A 21510-nucleotide genomic window follows, 5' to 3' on the forward strand; every position below is an offset into this window, starting at 1 on the left:
AACCTGGCATTACCATATCAAAAGTACCGGAAAAGAGAGAAAATGGAGATGGGGACCAATTAGAAGATGATGATATTGATGGTAACAACAGTAACTGAATTGAGTGCCAACTATAAGCCATAAACTATGTAAGGAACTTTATATGGTCTTATTTAATATTTATAATAACCTTATGGGACAGGCTTTATTAACAAGTGAAAACATAAAGGCTCAAAGAAGTTAATTAGCTTATCCAAGGCAGCAAAGCTAACGTAGAAAAGCCAGATTTTAAGCCAGGGTCTGGGAGAATCTGAAGCCCCTGATCTTTCCACTGTACTGTCTCCCTAAGTCAGATGAAATATAGGTCTGAACTAAAGAAATGGCTGTGGGTCTAGAAAAGAAGGAATATTAAGGGAGGATGCAGAGTTAGGGTCTACAAATCTTGTCAATGGATTGGATTACGGCAAGGGAAGAGGGAGCCTAAGGATGAACTTGGAGTTTTCAGCTAAGATGACAGAAGACTAAAGTATTACTAACAGAAATAGAGACGTTAGGAGGAGAACACTTCAGGAGTGTGTAACTTATGGTTTTTGGTAGCAACCAATGGTTTAACTTAATTTTTGAAAGGATATGGAGTAGCTCATAGAAAGGAGAAAAAGCTGAAGAACCAGAACTCAGAAAAGACAAGCATCAGGACAGCGCCAGAGATCTAGGTACCAGGAACTGTTATACAGTCTCTTTTATGGCTGTGTCATTGGAATCACGAACTGTGATTACTTTCAGACTTTGTCACTTTCAGCTCACGATTTAAATTCCGGGGAGAGAACATCTGATTGGCCTCACCAAGACTTTACTACATGGGGGAAGGCTGGTTCCCTAGAGAAAGTTTGGGTTAAGCTGCCACAGAAAAAGCAGGAATAAAGAGGGGGAAATGGATCTGGGTAGGCAGAAACAACAGAGGTCTAGTATGCGGAGAATATAATGACTTAGAGTTGCTGACAGAATACGCAGGTGGAAATGGGAGTAGGATTCCGGTGAGATGAGGTTGGGTAGACATGGTAATGTGGCAAATGGTGACATGCTGACTCTGACTAAAGCTGTTAGAAACCAGAGAATGAGATTTTGCCAGTGGAAAATCACAGTGGAATTAAATAGTGGGAATGAGAAATCACAGGTGCTTAAAATTAGCTGTTGTGATTTGTTAAATAATATTGCGTATCATCTAAACATAGCAGAGATGGTTACTCCTTCAGGAATTGTAGTAACCTAAGTAGATAGCCCAGGGCCTTTGATAATTCCACCAAAGCTGGAGAGTGTGGTAACCACCATGCTAAAAAAACCAATTGAGCTCCAAAGGGCATGTATTATTCCTTAACTTATGTTCTTTTTAGTCCTTCAGCCAACAAGAATATACAAAGTTCTGTTATTTGAAGATATTTCTGTGGCTGCTTTCCAATACTCCCTTTTTCATGTTAAGAAATCAGACATTCAAATTTGTTTTTGAATGAATCTTTGTTGATCAGGCTTTATTTAACCCAGAGGTGTTTTCTTTTTTAAAAAATTTTTTAACATTTATTTATATTTGAGCGTGAGAGAGACAGAGTGCAAGCGGGGGATGGTTAGAGAGCAAGGGAGAGAGAATCCAAAGCAGGCTCCAGGCTCCGAGCTGTTAGCACAGAGCCTGACATGGGCTTCAAACTCGTGAACTGTGAGATCATGACCTGAGCCGAAGTTGGGCGCTTAACTGACTGAGCCACCCAGGTGTCCCCAGATGTGTTTTCTAAAAGGAAATCTGGAAGGGGAGAAAAACCTAGTTAGTTAATACTGGGTTATGAGAAACATCATTTACAGTTCTGTGGTACCAGGTAAAGCCAGTTGTGTTGAACAAATTCTATAGTACTAGTTCAAGCCAGTTTTGTTATATAAGTTCTGTGGTACTAGTTAAAGCCAGATTTGTTGTACAGGAGGTAAAAGTATGTATCTAATGTTCTCTGTCTCACAAGAAGTGGTAGAAATTAAGGGTATCTTGCTGGTATAGTGCATTACACTTCTAGTTATGGAAACTTATGGTAGGTAAATAGGTAGGCAGGCACATGTATTCGAGAATGAACTGTGGTGCTTAGGAAACTGATTATCACTTCTTTGTTGGTAAAAGGTGCCCAGGAGCACCATTCTATATCCAGTGGGAACTTTGCTGTTTAGCAGGAAACTGAACAATGTCTTCCTCAATCTGGAACCCCTCCAGATGAATTTCAGAGACTCTCTGGGGGATATCACAGACCTAACAGCTGTTGTGGATGTGAGTCTGGAGTCATTCTGATGCCAACAAGTTACGTGCTTAATTGGTGTTTCGCCAGCTCCCTAGTAATGTGATTGGCTTAATGAATGTCCTATCATGCTAAAAAGTTGATTTTCACAGATTTGGCTTAGCAGACAAAGTTGGATAATTATGAAAATCATTATGTTAGAGAAATAGAAGAAAACTTTTACAAGTGGCTAAAGTTAAAATTATAGAATTCAGACTATTTAGCATTGAGGCAAAAAATTAATGAGACAGATTTTTTCTTTTTCAAATGCTGAAAAGATAAATATGACAACTTTGTGTTTCTTTATCTTTCCCATCTTCTTTCCTGTTGTGACCTAAAATGAAAACATTAGGAAAAGGACCGTAAGATCAGGTTAAGTGAAAAAAAAAAGATACAGAATTGCAAATACCAGTATTTCTCAAATTTCGATTCTTGATTCTTGAAGAGTCCATAAGTTCTCTATGAAAATGAATTAAAATTGTGGTTTCTTGCTCTGCCCCAATCACCCTGGTCTCTTTGCTCACCACAGGGCTTTTGCACTTGCAGTATCTTCTGCCTAAACTCTCTTCCCTCTTTTATCTGTATAGCTCACTCTTACCTTTTTCAGGTGTTCTTCTGCAAACATCACCTTCACAAGACTTTCCTTGATCACCCTATTTAAAAGAATGCCCCTCCCAACCATTTATTATCTCCCTCCTTGCTTTATTTCTCTATTATATTAGATAACATGACACAAAATTTTATTTATTTATTTATTTATTTATTTATCTATTTATTGTCTTCCTCCACAAGAATGTAAACTCCTTGGAGTCTGGGATTTTTGTCTGTTTTGTTCTATTACTATATTTACAGTACTGACACATAGTATGGGTATGCGATAAATATTTGTTGGATAGACGAATGAATTTACAAAGAACTACTAAGTAGTGAGAAAATTACGAATTGGAAATACACAGAAAAAGACCTGAATGGCCAAGAAACCGTGAAAAGCTACTAAAACTGTTAGTAATCAGGAAAATACAACTTATAATGGCAGGGTCCCATTTCACACTCACCAGATGGGCAAAAGTTGAGAGGTTTGATAATGTTAACTTCAGAAGTCGGAAAATGTTAAAGGAATTGAATTGTGCCTGAGTTAGTGAGATAGAATAGTCCTTGGCCCCTCATATGTGTTACACACAAGTTTGTTACATAAATACGAAGTATCAGTGAGGATGTGGAACAAGCAGCAGGATGTCATCTCTGGTGGTGGAATGCAAATCTGTACAACTGCTTTGGAGAGCTACTTGGCAGTATGTGGTAAATCTGATAAAAAGCATACTTGTGACCCAACAGTGGCTAGGTTGTACCCTAGAAGAAGGCTCAGCAAACGTTTTCTATAAAGGGACAGATAACAAATATGTTGGCCTAAGAGACAAAATTAAAGATTTTGATGTAGGTACTTATATAACTATTTATTTTATGTTTTTAAAGTTTATTTTGAGAGAGAGAGCGAGCATGCACACACATGAGAGAGTGTGAGAGAGAGAAAGAGAGAGAGAGGGAGAGAGAGAGCACACGTGGGGGAGGGGCAGAGAGAGAGAGAGGGAGACACAGAATCTGAAGCAGGCTCCAGGCTCTAGGTTGTCAGCGCAGAGCCCAACACAGGGCTAGAACCCATGAGCCATGAGACCATGACCTGAGCCAAAGTTGGACCCTTAAACAACTGAGCCACCCAGGTGCCCCACTTATGTAACTATTTAAGCTGTAACCATCTAAACCTTAGAGCAGGTAGTTTGTGGCCTGTAGAAAAACAGATGGCAGGCCCAATTTGGTCTGAGGGACAGTTTACCAGCCCCTGCTCTAGTGAAACTCCTTCTCAAGTGCACAGAGTTACATTTAAGAGGACATTTGTGGTAGCATTACATATAACAGTGGAAAATTAGGAATTGGAAATATCCTAAATGGCAAATAATGAGAGAATAAAAAGTGATATATTCAAATAATAGAATGCATAAATCTAAAAAATACATATTTAGGTCAAAAAAAGCTTTAAAGGGGTAGGTAAGTTATGTACATGCAGTCTTAAAAACACTCTATGTATATGTGTAGTAAAATAGTAAAAATATGAAAGTGAATGATAAATACCAAAATTCAGGGTGGCGATTACTCTGTGGAGTAGGGGAGGCTAGTGAAGTTGGAGATTGATACAGGTCTTCAAATGTATGTGTAACACTTTAAAATTTAAATGAAAATATAAAACAATTATGGCAAAACTTAAAGTTTGATAGGTGTGTGTATATGGGTGTTCATAATACATTTTGGGCATTTGTAATGTTTAATACAAAGAATTTTTTTGGTGACCATTTCACAGTACACACAAATATTGAATCATTATATTGTACACCTACACTAATATGTTATATGTGAATTATACCCCAATAAAAAAGTTAAAAAACTTATTATAAGTTTCATTTGTATCATTTGGGGAGCTCTTTACAACCAAATGCTGACACAAGGTCTCATGCCCACATTTGTGTTTGTGGTGAATAGCACCACTCAACTTTCTACAAGAAAAGAATAGAGGCAGGATGAACACAGAAATCATGTATTCACACCAATATTACGGCATACTCATCAAACGAAGGAACAGATAAACATCATAGGAAAACTGAGAGGAAAGAGTAGTATAGACCTGGCAGACTTAAAGAACCATATTTACGTAGTGAAGAGCGCTTTGGCTTCAGTAAAAATTATTTTTCATCTTGAATTAATGGCGTTAATTTGAATTTTGTTAGTTTTATTGTCTTCTAGTTGTATAAAAGATATAAACATAAGGAGTTCACACCTGCCTTTGTGCATATTAAATTACACTAGGTCTGTAAGAACATTTTTCCTTTAAAAGGATCTCTACATTTCCAAACGTGACATATTCAGTAGCTCTCACCTCTGTAAAAGAGTGTATTTTAGACAGAGAAAGACACACCAAAACAGTAACAGCTTGGGTAATGAGATTTGGATTTTTTTTTTTTTTTACTGTGATGTTTTGAATTTTCCAGATTTTCTATACTAATTATATATGTTCCTCTAATAATCAGAAAATAAACAGAAGCTTGTTAAAATACTCCTTAACTAAATTGAATAGTTCTATACTTAAGGGAGTCACTACTTTATTAACCTCAGAGCTAAAGCATCCCCCTCATAGGATACAAGAGTTGTTTCCTGGTTTGTCACAAATCACTGTTACTCAAGACCAGACCCAGAAATATGGTATCTGGTTATATCTATCATCTCACCTGAGTGTCGAAGTGCAGAAAATCCTTGCTCACCCTCCCACTCCCAGGCTGGTTCACTTTTATTGTCCATGGAATGGAGGTCAGGAATTTCATGATACCAGTCCATGTCTGTGCTGCTAATAAAATAGAAAATGATGAAGTTAAGGAATTTCTTAGAACTTGAATGAAATGAATGTATTTATGGAGCTGTAAATCTAATCAGGTACTTTCCCATCCCTTTAGTTTTCAGAAATAGTGTTTTAAGGGACTATTGTTAAGATTAATAATTTATTTTGTAAAATGAACCAGACCATCTCGAGAATCTTGCAAGAACAAATTTGACGAAGATTCTTCAAAGAGCTGTGCAAATGCATCTTTGCTCCACTGACAGCATGTAAGACTTTCTAAGTCATTACTAGATCTTCAAAAGAATCCAAAGGACACAGAGACAGAGCAAGAGCCATGTGCACTCACCTGCTGATGCAATCGCCTGTGAGTGGGTCACAGCTCCCTGCGCAGTCACAGGGCCTGCAGCCATAGTCTCCGAAGCCCCAGTACCCCACCATACACCTGTCACAATGTGGCCCTGCCACCCCAGGCTTGCAAGGGCAGTCACCATTGCTGGGGTCACAGAAGGTCACTGAGCTGAAAGGAAGGACAGCTGATCCCACTGGATGACAGGAACACTCTACAACAGAGAGGACACACAAGGACTGATGAGTAACGAGGTTATCTGTGAAGATCAGGCCTGGCAATCCTGAAATAGTTTCCCTTTACCACCCAGCGAACCTCTAAGACTCCTCCTTTAGCCAGTTGGTATATGCTGAGAATGAAAGCTAATTAAATTACAGATAAGAAGATATAGTCAAGAAGGCAAATTTGCTGAAAAACGAACTACATTATTTATTTTAGATTAGAGGGCATTAAATGTGAATGGCTTTTGCTTGGGGTGTTGAGAATGAACCAGCAAAGGTAACAAAGAAGGAGCAATTAGCGAGAAAGGAAAAAAAGTCATGAGTGTGGTGTTCTGGAAGCTAAACAAGGTTTCCACATCACATAGGCAACATTCGCTGGGTTAAATGCTGAGAGGCCCAGAAGATGGGGCATGGGGATATATTTTTGCATTTGACAACATGAAGACCATCGGTGTCCTCGATAGGGACAGTTTCACCATAATGATGAGTGGTGAGCCCATCTGAAGAGAATTAAGGAGGTCGGAGTAGAGGAATTTGAGCATGGGAACAGATAACTCTTTTGAGGAGCTTTTCTAGAAAGGCACAGAAATGTGGTGGTAGCTAAAACTGGAGGGGATAGGAATGCAAGTGAAGGTTCTAGTTTTTGCTTTGTTTATGGTAAGATGAAATAGATTACAAATGTTTGACATTGAATGGGAATGATCCAATAGAAAGGGGGAAAGAGGAGGTGTTGGCCTTGGGTAGGAACATGAGCAGTTCATAGTAACAGGATGCAGGGCAGAGCATATGGGCACTGATGCAGGAAAGTGGGTAAATGCAGTAGTGGGAGTTAGTGGAATTGTTCTTCTGATTGCTTTTTTTCTGATTTTTCTGGATGAAATAGGAAGCAAAGTCACCAGGTCAGAGCGATGAAGAGTGGAAGCAGGAGAGTGAATGAGAGACATAGATAGTGAAGTATAATTGCTGGGCACAGAAAGGCTACACTTGAGGTCAGTAGTCATGAATCTGTAGTGATAGTGATATAGCCAAGAGGGTTCAGGTATGGGATAGGGAGAAAGCTGGATTTAATTCACATGGTGCTATGGACCCTTCCAGATTCATATGTTAAAGCCTAATCTCCATTGTGATGGTATCTGGAGGTGGGGTCTTGGGAGGTTTGGATGCAGTCTTGGGGGTGATGAGATTGGTGCCCTTACAAGGGGATGGAAAGCTCAGCACTCTCTTCTCTGTGAAGAATGTGAAGCTATGATGAGAAGTTGGCAGTCTACAGCCCAGAAGAGAGTTCTCACCAGAGCCCAGCTGTCCTGAACTTCAGAGGGATATCTGGGTCTCAAAGAGATTTCAGGAGGATGAAATTATTTTACTTTACTTTGCTTTGCTTTACTTTACTTTACTTTACTTTATTTTATTTTATTTTATTTTATTTTATTTTATTTTATTAATGTTTATTTTTGAGAGAGAGAGAGTGAGTGGGAGAGAGACAGAGAGAGGGGGGGATAGAGGATTTGAAGTGGGCTCTGACGCAAGGCTCATGATCTGAGCTGAAGTCGGACACTTAATCCCCGAGGATGAAATTATTTTAAATGAAATGACTTCAGCAAGGTACATAGCACAGTCTGACACCTACTAGGCTAACACTTCCTGCTAAGTCTTCTCAACTAATATTATAAGATCCCACTCCCTCCTTTATTCCCTTGGAAACATCTTTTTATTGATTATTTTCTTTGTCATTAAAATCACAGTTTGGCCTCAATCTGGCTTCAGATCTCAACTACTGGCTGTGACCTCTGGCAAGATACCTAGCTTCTAGTTATCCCAGTTTTCTTGTCTTTAAAATGGAAATGAGAACAATATCTACCCTCATACGGTTGTTGTATGGATAAAAGGAGATCATGCATGTAGCATATGGCTACATTCGTGTAGTGGCTGGCACATGGTTAATTAATTGCGGGTTAACTAACAATTTAATTCAAGAAATAATTCTTGTAGAGGTGTAGGATCTATGCTTGTATAAGTAATGGTGCCAGCCTTCAGGGAACTCATAGTCTTGTTGGGGAAACAGAGGAGTAAACAAAAACTTTCCATATGCTGTGGCTAGGTACTCTAGCAGAAGCCTAGGAGTGCTACAGGGAGCATAGAAAAAGGAAGACAGGTTGAGGGAGCCACATAGGAACTGCAAAGGAGGGGTCATTTAGACATGTGAGCTGATCCTAAAAGATGAGTATGAGTTTGCAAGCTGAGAAGGAGGGAAAGACAGGTTGTTGTTTATCCCAGTCTTTGGATACTCCCCCCACTGCATTTCTTTTAAATAATGAAAACAAAATTTAATTGTGGCCAAAAACAGATATGACAAAATGTAGCATCTTAACCATTTTCAACTGTAAAGTTCATCCCCATTGCATTTTATGTTTTCACATTACATGTGGAAGCTTACTGCTTCCTGAAAATGTGAAGCTCTTTCCTGCCCCGGTGCCCCTTGTTACACCTGCATTGCCTTTCCCACCTTGTCTGTCTGGATCTTGACATGTTTCCTTGTCTGGCTCCCTCCAGACAGTTTACCATGTTCTCCTCTGTGCTGCCTCTGCTTTTAGTATATACTTCTATTTTGTGTGTATCATAGTACATCATTATTTGTTTGTATACATGTTGCCCTTGCTACCAGACTTTGGACTCATTGACAGATGGATCTTTATCTTCTTATTTTTGTTTTCCAGTCCCCAGAACAGTGTCTGGTATATGGCAGATGCCCACATTAGTATTTGTGGAATTGACCTGAAGGACATTCCAGGCAGTGGGAATCATATGTGAAAGGGCATGGCCTCCTTGGAGAGCATGAGAATTTTAGAATGTCCATTGAGTGGAAAGTAGTTGAAGTTGATGAAGCAGAAGAAAAAGTCAGAGTTAGGGTTGGAGCCAGATTGAGAAGGGCCTAACCCAAGAAGTTGATTTTTGTTCTATGGGTATAAAGAGACATAGGAAGTCACTCTTTCTTCCTTTTTTTCTTCTTTTAATGTTTATTTATTTTTGAGAGAGAGACAGAGTGCAAGTGGGGGAGGGACAGAGAGAGAGGGAGACACAGAATCCAAAGCAGGCTCCAGGCTCTGAGCTGTCAGCACAGAGCCTGACATGGGGCTTGAACTCATGAACTGTGAGATCATGACCTGAGCCGAAGTCGGATGCTCAACCAACTGAGCCATCCAGGCACCCCAGAAGTAACACTTTCAAAGGGCAGAATTATGACATGATTATGATTTAATTTTGAAGATACTTTGGTGGCATTATGTGAAATAGTCTAGAGTAGGGAGAGATTGATAAGAAATGACAGAGAACAAGGAACTGGACTAAGAGAGTAGATGTGGGAACAGGAGGAAAGGTTGGATGTGAAAAATCAATTTTTAGATTGAAATGATAGTATTTGGAGGTCATTTGAGGAGGAAGAAGAAACTGTTGAGCAACAAATAGAAATTGAGGAACATTTTAACATTTCTAGCTTATGAAAGTGGATGACTAATATTTCTCTCATGTTAGTAAGGCATTGTTGATTTGTTATTTGTTCTTAATTAATTAATTACCTAGGAAAGAACTTGGAGAGTTATATAATATGTACCACAAAATGTACCAAAATGTATCAAAGTGCTATGTGATGATACTAAATGAGATCACATAATCCAATATAAACAGTGCATCATTTTGAGATGACTAAACCAATAGTTACTACAATATTCAGTTCTAAGCTTGGTTCTTTTTTTTAAGAAAAAATTTTTAAATATTTATTTATTTTTGAGAGAGAGAGAGAGAGAGAGAGAGAGAGACAGAGTGCGAGAGGCAGAGGGGTAGAGAGAGAGGGAGACACAGAATCTGAAGCAGGCTCCAGGCTCTGAGCTGTCAGCACAGAGCCTGATTGGACTCAAACCTGTGAACTGTGAGATCATGACCTGAGCTGAAGTCGGATGCTTAACTGACTGAACTACCCAGATGCACCTAAGTCAGCTTGGTTCTTGACAGCAGATAAGGGAGCCAGAAGAAAGATGTCTTAGACTTCCACCTATTGTAATCTATGGTTTTCCACTGTCACCATTATCTTTTACTCTAATAGAAAATTCAAGCCTTTTTAGGATTTGACCTCTGTGTACTACCATATACTTTAAAACTTACACATATTTCATGTGATTCTATCACATGTGCTGTGGATTTCTGTCAATGTGACTTTTTGCATAATTACAAGATAAAAATACCATTTGGAAACTATGCAGAACTAGCTCCAGGCAGATGGCACTGACACCTTTCACAGCATATTTTTCAAACTGCACACCAAGGCTTGCCTTGCATACCTCTCTCCTGAAGTTTGTGAAACAGTCAATATTTGACACATAATCTACATTTCTTATTTTCTTCCAAAATGGAAATATATTTTCATCTTGCTTGGGGGAAAAAAAAGTTCTGCTTAAATTCTGGTTGAGGTTCTGATTCTTCAACATATATTTCTCATTGGCTGTTGATTCTAAAGTGCAACCCAAGCACTTAACCTTTTACATATTCATTACGATGAATGTCAGTTACAACCCAGTTGGCATACCTAAATCCTTCCATCAGCTTTGTCTTCTTGTTGGAAGACAATAGAATAGTAAAGATTGAACTATTATCATATACTGTCATTCTGAACTTATTTTTCTTTCATTATAATTTTTGGTGTGTACAGCTATGGTGAATTGTCCTTAAAAGCCAAAATGGTGGGGCGCATGGGTGGCTCAGTTGTTCCAGTCTTCGACTCTTGGTTTTGGCTCAGGTCATGATCTCACAGTTTGTGGATTTGAGCCCTGTGTCAGGTTCTGTGCTGACAGCATAGAGCCTGCTTTGGATCCCCTGTCTCCCTCTGTCTCTCTACTTCTCCGCCTCTCGTGCTCTCTTTCTCTTAAAAATAAATAAACATTAAAAATAAAAAAGCTAAAATGGTGCTTTGAGTGGCAGCCAGATGTCCTGTCTAGGTATTAAATGATTCATTATTGGAATAATTTTCATCCCTCCCAAACCTTTTCCCCAAACCACTTGCCCACTGCTGCTCTCTCAACCAAATTGACAGAATAAAGTTATTAAAAGTGTCATTTTAAATTCCTAAATAATGTCACAAGGTTTCTTTAATAATGCAAATGACTACTTTTAAATAATACATTCTGTACTGATGTGTCCTGTTATAAGAAAACCTAAAATAATAATACAAAATATTCAAAACAGGTGAGGGAAATGGGTACTTTTACAAAAGATTTCATGACAGGTTCTTTTCAAATAACGAATATAAAATTGCTAAATATTATCCAAATTTTATTTACAGATATTTGTTTGCAGAAGTACATCTATTATGTGAAACACTGGCTCTCTATGAGCATTTGCAGAAAAGAGTTAGGACATGAGGCTGTTCTGGAGTAACTTCTACCAGAAAACATACTGTTCATGAAATAATGGATGAACACATTTTTAAACAACCTTGTTTATGTGTATGGCTCTGAAATTAATAATTGTTTCAATCACAATACAGCTTGATTGGAAATTGCCTGTAAGATCTTTTAGGAAGACAGAAAATAAAACAAAGGTGGTGTAATACAATTTGTAAGGGCACAAACTTAAAAGTCAGGCTCATGAGTCCAAATTCTGGTTTATGAGGGTGATTCTTTACAGGATTTTGTGAAATTAACCTCTTCAAGTTTCCCTTTTCTTATTGATGGAGCAAGATTAATAATACATATGCCATAGGGTTCCTGTATGAGGACTGAATGAGATATTGTGTATATTTAGCAATGTATCAGGCAGTTAGTACATCAAATGCTCAGAGAATGACTGTTATTATCTGGCTGAAACATACTGGCTAAAAATTTTTTTTTTTATTAAGTAATCTCTGTGCCCAACATGGGGCTCAAACTCATGACCCTGAGATCAAGAGTCATATACTCTATCAACTGAGCCAGTCAGGCATCATCAACATACTAGTTTTTAAAAGTCCACCATTCATTCACTAATTCACTCATTCATTCATTCATTCACACCTTTGCCAAAGAGTTTTTGAAGTTTAGTGTTAACATGAGCTTTGCTAGAACCTGAAGATATAAAGAGGAATACAGAGTCACAACTAGCTCTTCAGTGAATCAAGAGAGATATGCAAATAAATAATTACAGACAGTAAATGCTATATTGAGTACCCCCCCCCGGTGTGCATGGGAACACAGAGGAAACAGCAACAACTACCTTAGTGCAGATATGGATTGTTTTTAAAAGAAATTTTAATAATTTGATTGGTTTCCAAAATATCCTGAAATTCCTCACTTTGCATCTGGGAGGAATTTGGTGGCAAACAGCTTTCTTGCCTACTTTGTCTTACAGAATTAGGTTAGCCTCCTATTGCATGTTCCTTTCTTTGGATAAAATAAATTCATCTGCTCTTACTCTCCTTTTGTGGGTGAGAGCATATTGAAAAAGAGTAGGTCTTGATCCATGATCCTGCTGCTTATAGGGAGATATTGCACCATGTAATTTAGGACTAGAGTCCCAGCTGTGAATCTACATGAACATAATAAGTATGTAAACATGAGTACAAGATGGCCAGGGACAAAATGTGAGAGTTATGGCTTCCTTTATTCTGATGAAGTTGCTAAAGCTTTCACTGCCTTCTCTCTTTAATCCACCTTCACCACAACTCCAGAAGTCATTTGCAGATCTTTCATTCAGAGAGTGGTCCACGATGCCAAGCTTACTGCAGAAACAACCAGTTGAGTTCAGCATCGTACACCTTTTAAAAATTGCCAGGACTCCTTACTATTACCTGATGGCTGTAGCTTTTGCTATTCTGCTAGTAAAAGCTACGCTGGGAGCAAAACACCCTCAAAGTATTTGCTCCTGATTTAGCTTTTCTAAAAACAGAACTCAAAGTTCAAGGCCCTCAGCTGGGAAAGCAGCAGCTTGTCAAGGGCTTTCACCACTGCCCAGTAGCCACTCCTTCAACAGAGCCTCCCAGCCTCCCAACACCATCTTCCCCTGAAAAGGCCAAGGTCCTACATAATTTCTGATGGGGAATTTTAAATATCAAAATCATTTCAAAAGCTGCCCAGCTGCCTGCTGAGGTTCTTGGAACTGGAGCTATGACCAAGACAATGACTGAGAGGTAGCTCTAAACAAAAAAGAGGCAGTATGATTTGTTACTACTGTATCAAGTGTGCAGTTAAATTAATATAAAATGAAGTCTTCTACCTTTTTGGGTACTGTTTTCTCCTTCTACTATCAATTATTTTTGCTAGTGGACAAACAGCTATAGGAAAATAAAGAAAACGTTATAAACAAAGGTAATTGCCCATTTTTTAAATTCATCCTTTATATAGGATATGCATTGTGTTCAAAGATAGCTAGTTTAACAATATTCAAGATGAATATTAATTTGAAATAAAATTATATGCTAGAATAAATCTAATAAGAAAAATTAAGACTTGCCTTTCACTTACTGAAATGCAATGTCTCTTGAGTTATTGTACATCCCACACTGAAAGAAATCCAATGCTTTAAGAAAAAGTAAGGTATTTAAGTATATTTCCTGTGTTTTCTATATACTTTAAATGAGTAATGCAAATAAATACAAAAGACATACCCTTTATTTTTAATGCTTTACTATGTGACCACTACTCAGACCCTCAATTTGATTTCTGTATCATTCTTTTCCTGTTTACTAGTTGTAACTGAGCCAGTTACTATTTATTCCTGGGTATATCTAAAAGATCTTAGATGGCTAAATAGCTAATTTTATTTTCGTGAGTTGCTACTTCAGTTAAAACTGCAGAAAGTACTTTTGAGTGTAGAGATACATTTTGTTACAGGAAGACTTTTAAGTATAATTTTAGACACGGTATTTTGCTTTGAGGAATTTGGTTATATCAAACATCATTACCTTTTTGTTGAAGAAAGCCTTCTGTATTTCCATTCTACTCAGCCACCATCTAACCAAGTGCCTAGCCAGGAACTGTAGTCATCCCTAACTCCTTTTTCTTTTGGATAAAGAATGCTTACTGACCCCATCTGTCTTCTCCTTTCAACTGATGTGGTTCATCCCTGCTAAAATCTATCATGGTACCCTTTTCTTCATAACACTTATTGTAGTTTTAAATTACATATTTACTTGGATAAATTTATTTATAGTCTGTTTCCATGGAATTAGGGACTCTTTTATTGTATATATACAGTGAATAGGATGGGACTGCCACCAGTAAATCTGTTTGAGTTTTTAAAAAATGGATGAATTATAGTCACTTAATGAATATTTGTTAATGATTGATAGTCTTTTGGCCTCCAGTTTAATCTCTTTATGATTTTTCACCTCCCTGCTATCTATATAGTACACTGTGAAGGCCCAGAAGGTAGAAACCACATCTTTTCATCTCTGTATCCAAAGAGATGACTGGCCTAGGACCATGCTGAACCATTTTAGTGATTCAATCTTTGTTGAATGAATGTGCCTTGGAATGAGTGACAGCCATGAAATATGTTTAGATGAATCTCCTAAAAGGGTCATATTATTTCTTTTATAGGTTTTTAGTATTTTAGCACCACAGCATTGCAATCCTAAGATACTAGAAATAGAACACACACACACACACACACACACACACACACACACATACACACACCCCAAATCCAGAGAAAACTGAAATGGTTAAACAGAACAGATTATTCTGAATTTTCCTAGTGCAAGATGGTTCCCTACATTTAATGCTTCACTCAGTCAAATTTTATTATTTATTATTTGTGATAAAAGTTCTTTATTCCAACTCTGTAGGGGACATTCCCCACCCATAAATGCCTTTCACTGGCAGTGAAATTTTTTTTCACATTAATCAATCTTTTTTCCTCACTTTCATCCAATTATATCTAATTACAACTCTTTGTTCTAGGGTAGTAAATTACGTTTTGCCACTCCCTATGTCCCCTTACACCCTTTGAGTGTTTGAAGAAAGTTGTTGTATTCTTCTTGAGCAGTTTCCTAGTTGAGTTGAGACTATTTAGCCTCTTTCATATTTGTTCATTAGTATCTCTGTTTTCTTGATTGTTGTGTTGGCCCATGTGGAACACTCTTCAGTTAGCTCCATCTTTCCTGTACGAAGATTCCTTAAGATAAATGCAGCTCCTGAAGTTCAAACTTTACATGGCAATGTATGATAATACATTTTTTCAAGAGGTTAGGGCCTTTAAAAACTATATTTGGTTCTAATACATATGTTCACTCGTTTCTGCATTTAAAAACTCATTTTGTTTTCATCCACCAGACCACAGTGTAGAATCAAGTTCTTGAGATCTCTGTGTGTATTTGGATCAGTCTTTAAGGTCAGACAAACCTGGGTTCAAATCCCAGCCCTGCCTCTGACCAGCTGTGTGAAGTTGAACAAATTATATAATTAATTTAAGCCTCAGTGTCCTCATTTGTAAAATATAAAAGTCACCACCTAACTCCTAAAGATTGCTAAATGAGGTAAGTTATGTAAATTGCCCAGCACAGTGTCTGGCCCATAGTAGCCATTCAACAAATGCTACTTCTCTTCTTCGTACCCTATCTAATTTTGTCCAGGCTTTCTGAGAGTTTTGATATTTCATAATTATTTGCCTGATTATTTATTGCTTCTCCTCATGAAACACAGAATGGTGTATTGCTTGTTTATTCAGTGAATTACACTTTGTTTTGGAAACATAGTAGAGAATCTCATGATCTCTCCCACTTCTCTTCCCAAATTTGACTGACTTTTATTATTCATCAGTTCATAAAATTTCTCCTTTTTGAGGGGCGATTTTAATTTATGTCATTTGATCTTTTTAAGGGATAGTCCCAGTATGATTACTACATTATGATATATGTATTTTTCTCTATCTTTTCCATTTCTTAACCCTCTGGTTTTACATCCTAGATTTTTTTAAAGCTGACATTAAAGTTTCCCAACTATGATTGCCAAGTGACTGGTTCTATTTAAAGTTTTCAAAAACAGTTACTTCATATTGATTCTATGCTGAAATCATTCACAGTTGCTTTCAGCATAAAACAGGAATGTCTAAGTTGTTTATATGACATAAAATGGACTCATGTGGTTTTGCTGAAACTGTAATTTGAAAGAAAAAGCCCACTAAGCTACTATAGGAAGAGACTTTAATGACCCTTGGGAAACAATCCTTTTCTGATATGGACTGGAACATAGGTACAACAATGAAAAGTGGGGAAGTGCTATGGGCTCCTAAATGTGGTAAGGTATCCTGGATTTAATTATTTAAAAATTTTTACTTCTGATACAATTTGAAGGGAAAGTATAACCATCCTAGAGGTAGAATGAAATAATTAATAAATAAAGGTACAAGCAAGCAGACAAACACAGAAATTCTTCTTTGGGAGCATGATGAGAGGGTGATATTTGAGTTGACTGTGAAGGATGGAAAGACAGTCTGCAGCAAGAGAGTCACCCATTCTAGACACTGTGTTTCCATCAGTTGAGCAGTTTTCACCTAAGACAGAAAGAAGAAAAGAAGAAGAAAAAAAGCAAGAAGGAAAAAAAGATAGATTTGGATGGATGACTGAGCTCTTTACAAAGATAGCTGGCTAGTCAGGGTAACGGTAACCAAGTAACAAAATGGTATCTTGGTAAACACTTGGTTTGGGTTTTAGGGCAGAAGGACCAAGTTTATTTTTGTTCACTCTTTGCTGAAAGGCAACAGACTACATTTATTTTGGACCGCCAGAGAGGAAGGAAGGGCATGTCAGTTTTTCAAGAGGTTGTTTACTTTGACAGGGAATAAATTCTGCTTTCTTTTCCATTTGCTGATTTTTCTTTAAATATGGAGAGAGACGATGCAATAGTTAAAAATGTGTCATAACATAAAAGCCAAAAATTTATTGTAAAGGAACTAACTGGCTGTTTCCTAAAACAAAGAGCTATCCTATTCTTTAAAAAAAATTTTTTTTTAATGTTTATTTATTTTTGAGAGAGAGAGACAGAGTGTGAGCAGGGAAGGGGGAGAGAGAGGGAGACAGAATCCGAAGCAGGCTCCAGGCTCTGAGCTGTCAGCACAGAGCCTGACACAGGGCTTGAACTCACAGACCAGCTCATGACCTGAGCTGAAGTTAGGCGCTTAACTTACTGAGCCACCCAGGTGCCCCAAGAGCTATCCTATTCTATAAGTCATTTCTTCAAACATCTATTTCAAACGATGTGTTGTATGGGAACATGTGTGTGTATGTAAGGGAAATTTTCTGTAGAGAGGTGTCATAGAATAGCTGTCAATATTTCACACCCAATTTCCCATGAATCTAACATTTAAGATATTCTTTGGTGTTAAAAGGTGGGGGGGGAAATGGGGATTCATGAAGAACTACATTCAACGATTATTTAAATCGAACACAATAACATACTTATAGTAGTTTAGTGCACGTTCTGAAATATGTAAATACAGAAGTAAAAGTAAATTGTCAATGTAGTGGTAAGTTAATTTTATTATAAATTCCAGTTTTATTACACAATAATGAACTCTAAAATATGAGGTACTTATGGTAAATCAATGTATATACTATGAACAAGAGGGAGTTCTCTGAATGGAATTGCTAGATATTTATTTTGAAACTGTTGCATGAAAAACAGGTATCTTAGAAATCTGCCATAATTTTTTTTTTTTTGAGAAAAGCAGAGGTTCTAAGTTAGACATTCTTAAGAGGGAAAGATATGTGACATGAAAGCTTTTGAGCATTTATATCTATCATTGAGTCAGGAAAAATGTCTAGTCAAGAGTTTTAGTAATCCTTTAGGATTTTCTGTCAAGAGTTATGGCTAATTCAGTGAGCAGATTGAGTTATAGATGATTCTTAGCTCAAAATCTTTCATTCAAGGATGGAAGTGAACAGAGCGCACATTAGAAACAATGGTATATGTAATGGTTCTCAATTGCTGGCCAGGAAACCAAAAGGCTGAATCAGAATCACCAACCTTGCTTTTAAAGACAAAAAACAAAAACAAAAACAAAAACAAAAACAAAAAACAGATATCTGCCCCGGATCCCTGTTGGAGATTTTGATTCAGAAGATCTAGGGAAAGGCTCTGAGAGTTTATATTTTCAGTAAGTGCTCCCAAGTGATTCTGATCCATACACGGGTTGGGGAACCAATGACTAGATTGGAGTAGTGCTTGAGATCAGAGAAAGAAGCTGTGAAGGTGGAGTCAAGACTTCTTTCAAAGGAGGGAAACCATTCCACTTGTGGTATAGAGTATGAGTCTATTTGAGTTCCTGATTTGAAAATGATCTGATAGCTTGAAATTGACCATGGGGGAAATACTTAAACCATAGAAATTGGCCAATGCTATAAATCTGGGCATTTTCCCTCCCTAGAAAGCTAGCACACCACAGTTCAGTGAGGTCATTCTCATATTTTTAATATGTCTGCCAAAGGAAAATCTACTTAGGTGATAGGATACAACAGGTACATAAGTGACATTCAATATTTCAAGTGAGTTACTGTAAAAGAGACTGCTTTTTTAAAACATAGAGACAGTGTTCTTCAAAGTATCTTAGTACACAGTGATAATTATATTTTCCATTTTACTTCTGTACTTTAGCAACCAGCTGGTCTGAGCCTCCATTCTCCTCTCAACTCTAGATTCAGCTGGAGAGATTCACATTTTCCCTTGTGTTTACAGACCTTAAATGCACTGTCCTTTACATTTTTTTTTTCTGAGTTGTAGAAATAAATTTAGTTCCAATGATCTCTACTAGTCTTAAAAAAACAAACATCTCTAGAATCCTCAAAGTGCTTTCTTGGCTATGGAAATGTGTTGTTGATTGTTTGTGTCCCACAGTTGATCCTACTTAAGATTGTAATAAAGAGGAAGCGAGAACAGAGATGATTTAATTATAAATCTATTGGCCAGTAGATTTGGTTTAGAGCTCTTTTTATTCAGGTCTGATGAATTTATCACCATCAACTAAAAAATGTATATGTAAGGACAATAGCATTCAGCATAGAGCTTGTCAGGAGAGTGGAAGGGAAAAATAGCCTAGAACATCAATGGAGCCAATAAATCCTTGGCTTATTTGGCAGAGAGTTAGCTACCTAACTGTGAACAGAGTCTCAAGATTAATGTCACCAGTATTTGTCGGATGGAAAAATGTGTCCAGGTAAGTATTCTGTTAAATGTATATATATGTAATCTGTGAGGAAGAATAACATCAGTTCATTTTATTTTCTAGATCAACTCATTAAAGTCAACAAAGGCAATCATTGATTAGAAAGTAGTACAAATATTGTGTTTCAGTACTTTTAGAGGAAAAAATAAAAACAGCCACCAAAGAAGTATCAGAGGCATCTCTTCAAGGAAGTCTTCCCTTAATTGCTTTCACCCTACCCTACACTCTAAGAAGCTTGATGTATCCCTTTCATTGCATTTGCTCATATAGTGGGGATAATAGTACCAACATCAAACAGCTTTTGTGGAAGTTAATACATATACAAAGGCTAATACATATACAGCCTTTTGAACAGTAAACAGAGAATAGTAGGCACTCAATAAATGTCAACTGTTATTTATTATATCATCACCATCACCACAGTATATTGAAATAATCTGTTACTTAAATTTCTCCCCATTTAGAATTAAAGATCTCTTAGGGAAGACCTTTTTATCTTTACAGACCTAGTGCTTACCGCAATGCCTGGCATAGAGGAGGCACTCTGTAAGTGTTTCCTGAGCTAAACTGAGGTATAATTTATATACTTCTAGTAAATTTTGTCTGGGCTGCTGCCTCAGGTTTTCAGTGGTTCCAGCTCCTGAGAAGATAACTAGGAAATAAGGGAGAGATGTTTTCATAAATCATCTCTGGAAGTCCAACAGACTATATTGCCCTGCCTTACTTAATATTCTGTTTGTGATTATTTCACTGATGGAAATAGAAGGTTTACTATTTCCTTGATATACAGTTGTAGGCTCTAGCACTTAGAAATGAGGAAGAAATATACAGAAGGAATATTCTAGGATATATCTTCCCAAGTAAAGTCTTTCCATAGATATGTCACTATATAATAGCAGTATTTTCCAGCATTTTCCAATATTAGGCATAACTTGAGCATAGCACAGTAACAAAAAGAAAACAAAACAAAAATTTTAAAAGGTATTTATCTTGGCTCCTTAGACACTCTGTAAAAAAAGCATTCTTTGGTTAAATCTGAGAGACACACCTCAAAGTTTTATAGGAGGTTTATAATGAACATTATTAGCATATGAAATGCTCAGAGAAATCCTGAATAAGTACTTGATTAATTCATCATTTCTTAAAATTTGAAAGTCATAGAAAAAATTTTCCTTATCTAATTCCTATTGACATCTCATGGAGTTAGTGTTGCATGAATCAAACTTTGGAAAATGCTGCACTACGGAAAAATATTCATCCAGTTTTCTATTTTTTAATCAGTACATCTCTATGTAATTCATTTTTATAAATTCGAAGTTCATATGCATACAAATAGAAATGCAAATCTTGGCTAACTTGGATGTTCTGGGAATGGTAGGATGTTCTAGCCGACTTAACTGTAGAGTAAGTGCTAAGATGCATTTAACCTTTGTTGAAAAGCATTCTGAGTGTGCCTGGCTGGCTCAGTCGGTAGAGACTCATGTTCTTGGGGTTGTGAGTTCAAGCCCCACATTGGGTGTAGAGATTACTTAAGAATAAAATCTTAAAAAGACAGAGAGAGAGAGAGAGAGAGAGAGAGGGAGAAGAGAAGCATTCTGAAGCAATCTTAAACTTTAGTATGATACAGTCATCTGGGAATTTTGTTAAAGTGCATATTTGGTTCATTAGGTCTGGGATGGGATAAGAAGTTCTGTATTTTCTAATCAGCAACTGAATGATGCCAACGGGGCTGGCCTATGGACCACACACTGAGTTGCAGGTTACTTTTCCGCCTTGGTAAGCACAGTAGAATAAATATAATAAAATTGTTATTTTGAATAACATTGTACATGTTGATATAAGCACACACTGAGATAGTTTAAATTTTTTAATATCATATCATAATATTGACTTGTTTTCTTGATACTACCTTCCTCAGAAAAGTAGGAACTAATGGGGGAAAAGTTCTAGTTACAGCAATATCTCTATCAGCATCTAGCATGAAATCTGGTACACTGTAACGTTAGTAAATGTTATCATATTAGTAAATTTATCATAAACTTTGTCAAAGTTAATAACTCTGAAGGTGGTACATAGACACATCTGTTAAGGAGA

The 21510-nt window shown here is 37.1% G+C and overlaps 1 protein-coding gene across 2 annotated transcripts in view; it reads right to left on the reverse strand.

The window, feature by feature from the left end:
• The window catches only part of NTN4 (netrin 4), a 124603-nt gene that overhangs the window by 12823 nt on the left and 90270 nt on the right, over positions 1 to 21510 (reverse strand). The window contains exons 6-7 of one of the 2 annotated variants that reach the window (XM_049626100.1): positions 6014 to 6227; positions 5561 to 5673 (exon numbers count right to left, since the gene is read on the reverse strand). In XM_049626100.1, coding sequence (XP_049482057.1) covers positions 5561 to 5673; positions 6014 to 6227 — 327 coding nt within the window. Of the gene's footprint in view, positions 1 to 5560; positions 5677 to 6013; positions 6228 to 21510 lie in introns of both variants that reach the window. The other variant, XM_049626099.1, reaches the window with a different exon arrangement.

The sequence above is a fragment of the Panthera uncia genome, chromosome B4 (genome assembly GCF_023721935.1).
Source record: "Panthera uncia isolate 11264 chromosome B4, Puncia_PCG_1.0, whole genome shotgun sequence".
In the NCBI taxonomy this organism is placed as follows: Eukaryota; Metazoa; Chordata; class Mammalia; order Carnivora; family Felidae; genus Panthera; species Panthera uncia.